General features: G+C 34.6%; 1 protein-coding gene across 1 annotated transcript in view; it reads right to left on the reverse strand.

Moving 5' to 3' along the window:
• Positions 1-7,606, reverse strand: part of LOC119572549 (protein FAM133-like) — a gene marked incomplete at its 5' end in the record, with an annotated part of 11,957 nt that extends 4,351 nt beyond the window's left edge. The window contains 2 exon segments of the mRNA XM_037919652.1: positions 2,103-2,585; positions 7,516-7,606. Coding sequence (XP_037775580.1) covers positions 2,103-2,585; positions 7,516-7,606 — 574 coding nt within the window.
• Between the last annotated feature and the right edge of the window lie 5,832 nt (positions 7,607-13,438).

Raw genomic sequence — 13,438 nt, forward strand, 5'->3', positions numbered from 1 at the left:
TTTTCCTTCCCCTTTTTAGAGAAAAAAAATTAAGGGAACAGTTTGTTATAAAGATAGGTTTTAAAAACCATTTTTACGTTTTTCTTTTTTTTCCACCTTTCGGGGCTTAAAAACCCCCTCTTTTTTTCTTTTGGGGGTTTCCCCCTTTTCCTTTTCTGTTTTTCCTCTCCTGCCCCCTTCTTTTTTTTTTTTTTTTTTCTTCCCCTTCTTTTTCTTATTTACTTTTCTTTTTTTTTTCTTTTACTTTAAACCCTTTTCTCCTTTTTTTTTTTAAAATCCCCTTTTCCTTTTTTACTTTTTTTTTCCTTTCTTTTTTTTTTTTTTTCTAAATTATTTCCCTTTTTTTTCTCTCTTTTCCTTTCTTTTTTTTTTTTTTTCACATTTTTTTTTCAAAAAAAAGGATGTTTCCCTCTACCAATATAAAATTTTTAATTTTTCAAAGTATTCGGGGCAGGGTGGGAACCGACGTATTTCCAGATCCAACCTTTGATGTAATTGCTTTGACAATTTTAAGATTTTTTTTCTTTTTCTTTCGCTAGATCATAAATTTTTTTTTTTTTTTTTTTTTTGGGGATTACTAACAGGAAAAATTTTATTTTTAGAAAAATGGGATTTTAAGACTAAAAATATAGTTTTTTTTTTTGTTACAGCGTAAATTCCCTTTTTTTTCTCTCTTTTTTTAAAATTTTTAATTGAGGTTTTTCAAATTATAAAAAATTTTCAGGGGCTTTTGTGTCAAAAATTGTCAAACACCGAACATTTTTTCATGTAATTTCTTTTTTTTTGCAGCCCTAAACTTTTTTTTTTTCTTGGGGGGTTTACCTGTTAACCTTTTTTTAGAATTGTTTTTTTAAACCCCCCCCATAAAATTTATTTTCCTTTTCCTGCATTTTTTTTGGGGGATTTTGCATACGATGGCTTCATGGTTTTAGAAAAAGAGAAATTGCCAAACCCCCATTCCTTGAATTTTTTTTTAAAAAAAATCAGAAAAACCCTTGATTTTTTTTCAGTTATGTTAAATTTTTAATGTTTAGTTTTGTTTTGGGGGAAATTTGATTAAATGCCTCCCATTGAGGGGGCAAAGGGGGAAACACACCCCACCCAAACCCAAACAAAACCCCAAAAAAAACAAAAAACCAAAAAAAAAGAAAAACCACCCAACAAAGAACAAAACCCCACACACCACCACCCCACACCACAAAAACCCACCCACACCAACACAAACCACACACAAACCCCCCCAACACACACACACACCACCAACCACAACACCCCACCACACCACACACACACCAACAAAACCCCCACACAACCCCAAAAGCACACACACCACACCCCCCAAAACCCCCACCACACACACACACCAAAAAAAACACACACACACACCCGCACCACACACAACCACACACACACACACACACCAACCACCAACACACACACAACCAAAAACCCCACACACCCAACCCACACACACACCCCAACACACCCACACACACACACCCCCACACACACACACCCACCCCCACACACACCCACACCCCCACACACACCAACAACACCACACACCCCACCACAACCCCCACACACACACACACACCAACACACACAACCACAACACACCACACAAACCCACCCACCCACCCCACACACACCACCCACACACCCACCCCAAAAACCCCACCAACAAAAACACACACCACAACACCAACACCACACAACCACCAACCAAAACACACCACACCCCAACCACAAACACACACAAACACACACCCAACCACACAAAACCCACCAAACCCACACAACCACACACACACACACCCCCACACCCACACACACAACCCCACACACACACAAAACCCACCAACCACCCCAACACATACACACAAAACCAAACACCACACATACAACCCAACACCACCAACCCCACCAAAAAACCCCAAAAAAACACCACCCCCCCAAAACACACACACAAACACACACCAAAACAACACACACACCACACCCAAACCACACACCCAAACCACACACAAAACCCCAAAACACCCCCCAAAACCAAACACACACCAACAACACCCAAAACAACACCCCCAAACACCCAAAACACCAAAAAAATTTTTTTTTTTTTTTTTTTTTTTTTTTTTTTTTTTTTTTTTTTTTTTTTTTTTTTTTTTTTTTTTTTTTTTTTTTTTTTTTTTTTTTTTTTTTTTTTTTTTTTTTTTTTTTTTTTTTTTTTTTTTTTTTTTTTTTTTTTTTTTTTTTTTTTTTTTTTTTTTGTGTTTTTTTTTTTGGGTGTTTGTTTTTTGTTTTTTGTTGTTTTTTTTTTTTTTTTTTGTTTCTTTTTTTTTTTTTTTTTTTTTTTTTTTGGTTTTTTTTTTTTTTTTTTGGTTTTTTTTTTTGTTTTTTTTGTTTTTTTTTTTTGTTTTTTTTTTTTTTTTTTTTTTTTTTTTTTTTTTTTTTTTTTTTTTTTTTTTTTTTTTTTTTTTTTTTTTTTTTTTTCTTTTTGTTTGGTTTTTCTTTTGTTTTTTTTTTCTGGTTGTTTTTTTTTCTTGTTTTTTTTTTTTTTTTTTTTTTTTTTTTTTTTTTTTCTTTTTGGGGGGTTTTTTTTTTTTTTTTCTTTTTTTTTGTTTTGTTGTTTTGTTTTTTTTTTGGTTGTGTGTTTGTTGGGTGTGTGTGTGTTTTGTTTTTGTGTGGTGGGGGTGTGTGTGTCCCCAATAACTTTGCCCCCTCAATGGAGATGGCATTTAAGTTACAATTATTTCTCCAAAACAACTAAGACACTATACAAATATTAACATAACATGAAAAAATTAATTACAATTGGGTTTACTGCATTTTGGTTTAAAAACTAAACAAAATTTAAGGAAGGGGGAAACAATTTGGGCATAGGGCCTCTTGCTGGGAACACATGGGGACCATCGTATCAAAATTCACAAAAAAATGCAGCGAACAGAACATAAATCCAGGGTGGGTGGGTTAAAACAAAAAAAATTCTAAAAAAGTTCAAAGTATTCTCTACATAGTAAACTTAAATCAAGTCTTTACTAAATGTTCAAAAAAAAAAAATAAAATTACGGAAAAAATTTTTCTTGGTTGTTGCATTTTTTGAAATTGTCTAAAAATCCCGAAAATTTTCTATCATTGAAAAACCACAATTTTCAATCTAATCCCTTTTTTAGCAAGGGAAAAAAAAATTTTGAACTTTGTACTGCTGTAACAATAAAACTATATTTCTATGCTTCTTAAAATCCCATTTTCTCATAAAAATAAGTTTATCCAATGTTATGTAATCCCCCACAAAAAAAAAAAAAAAGTTTATGAGTCTAGACAGAAAGAAAAAGAAAAAAAATCTTATTAACATATGTCCAAGCAGATGTACATCAAAGGGTTTGGGTCGTACACTGGATGCTCTGGTTTCCCCACTACACCCCATCAGTCTTTGAATTAAATATTTCCTCATACTCTTGTATGAGGAAACATCTCTTGTATGTAAAAACAATGTGAAAAAAAAAAAAAGAAGGAAAGAGAGAAAAAAAGGGAATTATCACAGCCTCTAGTTAATTTTAATAAAACTAACTCAAGAAATTGGCCATAAACTTAATTTAGTCATTAAACATTATGCTGCCCATACTGTAGTGTATCTTACCAATTCAAAAAATATCTTTGTTGATCTGAATAAGTCTGGTTTAAAAAGTAAATTAGCAATAAAAAAATTAAATCCATCCTTACCTTAAGACATACTAGCAAGGTGACTGTCTCTACAGAATAGTACCCTCTATCAACATAATCTCCCATAAAAAGATAGTTGGTGTCAGGAGATCGCCCTCCAATCTTAAACAGTTCCATTAAGTCATGGAACTGTCCGTGGGGCTCTCCAATCTGTTTTGGAGATTTGACCTCTTTTCATTGCCTCCTTTCTAAACTTCCTTGGGCCCGAAAAGGATGAAAAATTTTTACTTGTTAAAATATGGTTTTTTTCTACCTTCCTTGGTATGACAGAAATTATGTTTTTTGCTCATCAATTTTTTTTCTCTAGAAAAAAGTAAGGGGAAAAAAAGAGGAGGGGAAAAAAGGAGGGGGAAGAAAAAGGAGGAAAGGGAGGAGGAAAAAAGAAGGGGAGAAAAGAAAAGGAGAAGAAAAAGGGGGAAAAGAGGGGGAAGAATGGGGGGGGGGAGGAAAAGGGAAAAAGAAAAGAGATGAGGAAAAGAAAGGGAAAAAAAGAGGAAAGAAGGGAAAAAGAGGGAAAAGAAGAAAAGAGAAAAAGAAGAAAAGGAAGAGGGAAAAGGAAGAGGGAAAAGGAAAAAAGAAGAAGAAAAAAAGAGGAGAGGAAAAGAAGAAGGGGAGGAACAAGAAAAAGAAGGGGAGGAACAAGAAAAAGGGGGCAAAAGAGGGAAGGAACAAGAAAAAAGAAGAAAAGGGGGAAGGAAGGGTAGGAGGAAAGAGGAGGATAGAAAAAAAAAAAAAGAAAACGAAGGAAAAAAAAGGATGCCTCTGAATGATCTCATCTTAAAAAATTCTAACTCTGATTAAACCCCTTTGAATTTAAAATTTTCCTACTAATCTGTAAAACAAAAACTCTCAGAATGTTCCCTTTTTCCCAAGATGGAAAAAAACATCTCTCAAAATCTCATTCTAATAATGTAATAATCGCCTTCTTATAAATCTTGTCAAAAAGTTTTATTTCCAAAAAAAACAATCCTCAACTTTTTTTTCCCCAGCAAAAAAAGCCCCCCCCCCCCCCACTTTACTAAGACAAAGGCACTTTAAACCTTTTTCTTAAAAGGGGGGAAGAAAGAGAGGAAAAAAACAACAACAAAAAAACCTACCACACTATATATATGTTCGTGGTATGTTATATAAATATACTTATATTGTGTGTATAGCAATAAATACAAACCACCCAACAACCTTTTATACAAAACAATTTTTTTTCTATAATAACTTATAATATATATATATATATATTAAAATATTATATATATATATTCAACTAACAAACATATTATAAAATAAATCAACATTATTATTTTTATATATATATATATTTTATATATACATAATATAAAAATATATATATAATACCAAAAACACGGTAATATATATGTACACACATTATGTATGTTGTATATTATGTATATTATATATATTATATTTTAATAATTATAATAAAATTAATATATATTATATATTATTTTTAATTTTTTATTATATATATAATATATAATTTATAATATATTATTTTTATATATATATATTAATATATATATATATAGTATACCACCACAAGACGCACACACCACACCATACACACACACACCCGTACACACAACACACACCACACCACCACACCCACACACATGCAACACACACAACACACCACGATACAAAACACACACACACACACACACACACACCCCACAAAAACACCAACACCAACAACACCCCCCCACACCACACACACAACACAGACACACACACACAATATTTTATATAATATCTTATATAAAAATAAAAAACACACATACCAACAACATACAACACACACCCAACCACACACACACACACACACCAACACACATAAATTAAAATATAAAAAAAATAAATTTTTAAAATAAAACATAACATTAAAAAAACTAATATTAATTTTAATATTATTAAACTATATACTAATATAAACAATATAAATTAAAAACATAACAAATATTATATAAAATATATAATATAATTATTTTATATAAATTTAAAATATATTTAAAATTAAATATAAAATTTTAATATAAAAAATATATATATTCATTTATAATTATATTAATTTTATAATAAATGAAAAAAAAAATTTTTTAAATAAAATTATATAAATATATATAAATATTATATAATAAAATATATACTTAATATAATATAAAATAAAAAATACATTTTATAATATAATAAATCTATATATAAAATTATAAATTTTTATAATAAATAAAATAAAAAAAATAAAATAACACATCAAAAAACTAACATACCACACCCACACACACACACACCCAAACCCCCACACAAAAATAAAAAATAATAATAGAAATATATATAAAAACTATTACAATATATAAAAAATTAAAATATATAAATTAATTAAATTTTTCAAAATAAAAATATAATATTATATAAAACTATAACATATATAATATAAAAAATAATAAATATGAAATAATAAATTATAATTTAAAATATATATTTTTAAAAAAAATTTAATTAATATTTTATATATTTCATTATATATATGAATTATATATATTAAAATTAAAAATTATAATTATATATAATATAATATATTTTATAATATTATAAAATTTTTAATAATATATTAATTATATAAAAATATAAATTATATATATAAAATATTATAAATTTTTCATTTTAATATAATATTTTAAATTAATATTTAATAAATAATAAATTATTAAAATTATATTTTTATATTATATTTTTTATAATTTTTAAAATAAATATAATATAAATTATATTTTAAAAAATTATTATAAATATATATGGTATATAAAATATATAAAAATTAAATAGAATATAAAAAAATAAACATTATATATATTTTTAAAAAAAAAATTATAAATTTATAAAAAAATATATTTTTTTATAAAAAAAAAAAAAATTTTTTTTTTTTTTTATATATAAAACCCAAAAAAAAAAAAATTTTATTTTTTTAAAAAAAAATTTTTTTTTTAAAAAAAAAAAAAAAAAATATATAGATAAAAAAAAAAAAATTTTTTTTTTTTTAAATAAAAAAAAATATTTATAATATAAATTTTGAGAAAACAAAAAAATAAACTTTTTTTAAAAGTTTTGTTGTTTTTTTTTTTTTTTCCTCTTTTTTTTGCCCCCTTTCCCCCCATTTTTTTAAGGGGTTTTTTTTAAAGGCTTTTAAATTTTGCCTTTTTTTTTGTTTTTTGTAGGGGGAAGGGCTTTTTGTTGGGGGGGGGTTTTTTTTTTTTTTTTTTAAGGGGGGGTTTTTTTTTTTTTTTTTTTTTTTTTTTTTTTTTTTTTTTTTTTTGGGGGGGGGGGGGGGGGGGGGGGGGGGTTTCCCCTTTTTTGGGGAAAGTTTAATTTTTGGGGGGATTTTTTTTTTAAAATCAAAGTATTTAAAAAAAGATTTCAAAAGGAAGGGTGGTTTAATTTTTTTATTGTTATAATTTTTTTATTTTTTTCCCAGCTTTTGGGAATCAAAACATTTTTTTAATTTGTGTTCAATACAGAATTATGAAATTTTAATTTTTAATTTTTCTAGGCCTTTTTTTGATGTTTATTAAAATTTAATAGGGGCTTGGGACAATTCCCCCTTTTTTTTCTTCTTTTTTTCCTTTTTTTTTCACTTTTTTTTCCAAAAAAATTTTCCCTTTCCCCCCCTCTTTGGGCTTTTTTTCGCCTTTTCTTTTTGTTTCCCCCCCCTTTTTTTTTCCTCCCCTTCTTTTCTTCCTTTCCCTTTAAATTTTTTTTTTTTTTTTTTTTTCTTCAAACCTCTTTTTTTTTTTTTTTTTTTTTTTTTTCTTTCCTTTTTTTTTTTTATTTTTCTTTTCTTTTTCCCCTCCTTTCTTTTTTTTCATTTTTTTTTCTTTCCTCTTTTCTTTACTTTTCTCTTTTTTTTGAATTTTTTTTTTTTTAAAACCCCCCCCCCTTTTTTCCCCTTTCCTTCCTTTTTTTTTTTTTCCCTCTTTTTCCTCATTTTTCAGAGAAAAAACCCTTTTTGACCAAAACTGATTTCCCCATCCAATTTTTTATTTTAAAAACCCTTTTTTTGGAAAAAAATTTTAATTAATTTTTTCCCCCTTTTAGGAAATTTTTGAAAGGTCTTAATTTTTTTGGGGGAAATTGGTAACTTAAATGCCACCTTCCCTTTTGGGGGGGGAAATTTTTTAAATTGGGGGCCCCACACACCCTACCCCAAAAAAAAATACAACCAAACACACCCAACAAAAAAAAAAGCAAACCCCAAACCAACAACCGACAACAAAAGAAAAGAACACACAAACCAAAGAAACAAATAAAAAGGCCAAACCCAAAAGAAAAAAACAACCCATAACCCCCACCCCCCCACAACAACCCCGGGGACCCAACCCCCAAAAAAAAAAAAACAAAGACACCAAACAACAACCAAGGACAACCAAAACCCCAAAAAAATTCCACAAAAAAAACCCGCAACCAAAACCCCCCGGGGGACCAAACAAAAACCCGAAAAAAAAAAAAAAAGCAAAAAAAAAACCCCCAAGGCAACACAAACCAAAAACCCCCCCCAAAAAATTCAAAAAAAGGAAACAAAATAAAACACACAACAAACTACAACCCCAACAACACAAAAACAACCAACCAAAGAACACACAACACAACCAAAGAACACCCCAAAAGGAAGGAAACCCCCCCACCCAAACCCCGCAAAACAACAAGGCCCCAAAAACCACAAAGGGGCCCACCAACACCCCCCCAAGAAAAACCAAAACAAAAACCCAAAAAAAACCAAAAAACAGGGAAAAAAAACAAAACCCACCCAAAGGGGCCCAAAGGAACAACCACACCCCACCCCCACACACCCACACACACCCCACCCCCCACACAACACACACCCACACACCCCCAAAACCACACCAACACACCCCAACCCAACACACACACACCCCAAAACACACACACACACACCAAACACACCCCAAACACACACACACCCAACCCACACACCCCCCAACCACCAGACAACCCAACCCCTACACCACACACAAAACACCCCCAACCACACACACACCACACAAAAACCAAAGCCCAACCCAACAACTACAAAAAACCAAAACCACACACACCCCTCCCACCCAACCACACCCCCCACACCACACAAAAAACCCCAACACCCCCACACCACACACAAACACTTTTAAAACACCACACCACCAAAACCAATTCCCCAACCACACACCCCACCAGAATTTCCACACCAAAACTCCAAAACATCCCCCACACACACACACACCCAACACACACACACACAAACCAATCACCACCACCCCAACACGACCAAGACACACACACACACACCAACACACACACACCACCACACACAACCACAAACAACACCCCACACCAATCACACCACCAACCAAGCACACACAAAACCCCACACACACCAACACACACACACACACACAATTTTTCACCACCCAAACCACCCCAACCCCAAACACCCCAAAAGCACACACACACAAAACCCCAACACACCAACCCCACACCCCACACACACACACAACCCCCAACACAAACACACAAAACCCAAGCAAAACACACACATCCCACCAAGCACACACACACACACACACAAGCAAAAAACACACAACAAAAAAAAACCCACACACACACCAATCACCAACACCCCCCCAAAGCAAAACACCCCCCACACCCCAAAACACACCCCCAAAAACCCACACAACACACACACCCCCGACATAACCACAAACACACCCACACACAAAAACACCCCCAACCAAAATCACACACAGCATTCACAACACACCCCAAAGGGGAAACCACACACACAAACACACAACCCCAACACCTTTCCCCAACACACACCCCAACCACAAAACACCCCAACACACACACACCCAAACCCCACCAGGAACGCCACCACACCCCAAACACACCAACAAAAGGGTCACCAACCAACACCACACACACACCAAAAAACACCCCACCCCAAAACCACACACACACACCAAACACCCCAAAACACACACACCAAACACACACCCCACACACACACACCAAACACCCACCACACACACCAAAACACCCCAAACAAAACCCCCCCACACCCCCAAACCCCAACCACACCCCCACACAACCAAACACCCCCCACCACACACACACCCAAACACCCAAACACACCCCCCCCCAACACACACACTCAACCCCAACACCCACACACCCCTACACACCAAACAACACCACACACACACAAACCCCCAAACCCCAAAAACCACCCCCCCAATTTAACCCCCAAGGCCCCAAACACCCCAACACACCAACACAAAAACACACCAAACACACCCCAAAACCCACACACACCCACACCCCCAAAAACACACAAAACACACACCAAACACACAAAACACAAAAACACCAAACCCCCAAACCCCCCAAAACACACACCAAACACACACACACCACCACACCAAACCCCAAAACACACACACCAAAAACACACACACACACACCCCACCCCAAAACACCACACACACACACCCCACCAAACACACACACCAAACAACACAAAAAACACCCCCCCAACACCAAACACACACACACACCCAAACAAACACACCACACACCCCCCAAAAACACACCACACAAAACCACATACACCACACCCAAACACCAAACACCCCCAACACACACACACCAAAAAAACACCCCACACCACCCCAAACACCAAACACCCCCCAAACCCAAAACCACACACACACCCCAACACAAACACAAACACCCACACACCAACACACACACACAAACCCAAACCACACACACACCCCAAAACCCCACACACACACACCCCAACCCAAAAACCCCAAAACACAAAACCAAAACACCCCCAAACACACACACACAAACACACACACACACCCACCCCACAACACCCCAAAAAACCCCAACAAACACACAACACAAAACCCCAAAACACACACACCACACACACACCAAACCAAAACAAACCACACACAACACACACACACACCCCAAACAAAATACAACCAAACACACAAAATCCCAAAAACCACAACACCCCACACCTACCAAAACAACCCAAACCACACCCCACCCCAAACACACACACCCCCAAAAACACCCCACCCCCAACAAAAACCAACCCCCACACACACACACACAAAAACACACACACACAACCCACCAAAAAACCCCACACACCCACACACACACACACACCACACCACCCAAAACACACACCAAACACAACACAAAAAAAACACCCCACACAAAACAAAAACCCCAAACACAAAACCAAACACACACACCACACCAAACACACCCACAAAACACCCCCACCAACACACACACAAAAACACACACCCAAAACACACACACACACACACCAAACACACACAAAAAAAAAACCAAAAAAAAAAAAAAAAAACCCCCAAAAAAAAAAAAACCCCAAAAAAAACCAACCAAACCCCCAAAACCCAAACCACAAAACCCCAAACACACACACACCACACCCCAAAACACCCCACCCCACAAAACCCAAAAAAACACACACACACCAACACAAAAACCCCACAACAAAAACACAAAACACACACCAACCCCAAACACACCACCCAAACCCACAACCCCAAAAAACCACACACACACCCACACACACACACACACACCACCACAACCAGGCCAAAACACACACACAAACCAAAACACACCAAAACCAAACCCCAACACCCCAACACACCCCAACCAAACACACACACACAAAACACAAAAAAACCCACACACACCCCACACAAAAAACATCCAAAAAACACCCCCACACACCCCACAAAACACACCAAACCCCCAATAAAAATACCCACACACACTTTAAAAAACACACCACCACACACAAAACACACACACCCACAACACACCCCACACCCACCCCCCACACAACCACAAAAACACCCCCCACACCAAAAACCACACCCCCAACATAAATACACACAAAACGGCACATAAAAACACAAAAAAAAACACAACACACACATACACACATAAATAAAACAACAAAACCAAAATCCCCACACCACATACACCACAAAACCCACACCTACACACCCCAACCCCACCACACACACACACACCCCAAAACACCACACACCACACAAAACCACACAAAATAACACAAAATCACACACTAAATAACACACACACCAAATACACACATACCACACACACATCATAAAACCCAAACTACTTTACATACATCATAATCATACATCCCAACATCCCAACACATCCCCACACACACCATACTAAATAACACACACACCCCCACATACAAAAATACCCAACAAAAAAAAAAACCCAACACATACATAAATAAAACACACCCCCCAACCACACACCCACACACACACACACACACACACCCACAACACACATATACAAAATGCATAAAAACACAACATACACACATACATAAAACCCATACATACATAAAACACCTACAACATACACACATACTAACACACACAAAACACACACAAACACACTACACCACATACCCAAAACAACATACACATACACACCCATACACAAAACACACAACATACATACACAACACACACCCCACACACACCAAAAACACAACACACAGACACACACCACACACACAACACACACACCCCAAAAAAATACCACTTTGCATACACACGCATACACACATACTACACAAAATACATACACCATACATACAACCCCATAAAATACATACACACATACATACAAACCAACATACAAAAACATACACACACACATCCCAAAATACACACACATAAACACCCCCCCCCCATACACCACACACCACAAAAACATCCCACACCGCACACACACACACACACACACACACACACACACACACACACACACACACAAACCACACACCCCAACAACAAACACACCCCCCAAATACACACACATATATGTATTTTTTATATATACATATACATACATGTATTTCATATTTTATAAAAAAAAAATAAAATACAAATTTCTTGTAAAATTATATGTTTTTAAATTTTTAAAATTAATGTGTATATCAATGAAAATAATGTTAGTGCCTGTTCCTAAATGGCCACAAAGTCTAATCACTTTCTAAGGGTTTCCGTACTTGTGATGATCATGTCTTGATAGTTTTTCCCCCTGGAGGGGGAAAACTCAGTGGAAAATGATGTAGAAATTTCCCAAATATTTAATTAAATTTGTCCCCCGGGTATATTTAAAAAAATGGGGAAATTTAATCAAAAACATACCACAGTAAACTAAAAGGGGTTTTAAAATAAATTGAAAAATTAAAATTTTTGTCAGTAAAATTGCAAAGAGAAATTAGTTTATTTGGGGTTTTTTTGCTGGTGCCAAGAATTTCCCCAACCCTTTTCCCCAACATTTGGCTAAATATAGACGGGCCCAAAAGTCCAAGAATTTTAATGATGTAAATACCCTAAATTTTTAGAGTCTCTCTTTTCCCCATGTTAAATTCATATCCCTTTCATGGGTGGAAATTTTCACCTCTCCTCTCTCCTCTCTCCCCTTTTCCTTCTCCTTTTCTTCTCTCCCCTCTTTTCTCTCTCTCTCTTCCCCTTCTCCCCCTCTCTCTCTCTCTCTCTCTCTCAGATCTTTATTACTGTGTATC

Source organism: Penaeus monodon, chromosome 4 (assembly GCF_015228065.2).
Source record: "Penaeus monodon isolate SGIC_2016 chromosome 4, NSTDA_Pmon_1, whole genome shotgun sequence".
In the NCBI taxonomy this organism is placed as follows: domain Eukaryota; kingdom Metazoa; phylum Arthropoda; class Malacostraca; order Decapoda; family Penaeidae; genus Penaeus; species Penaeus monodon.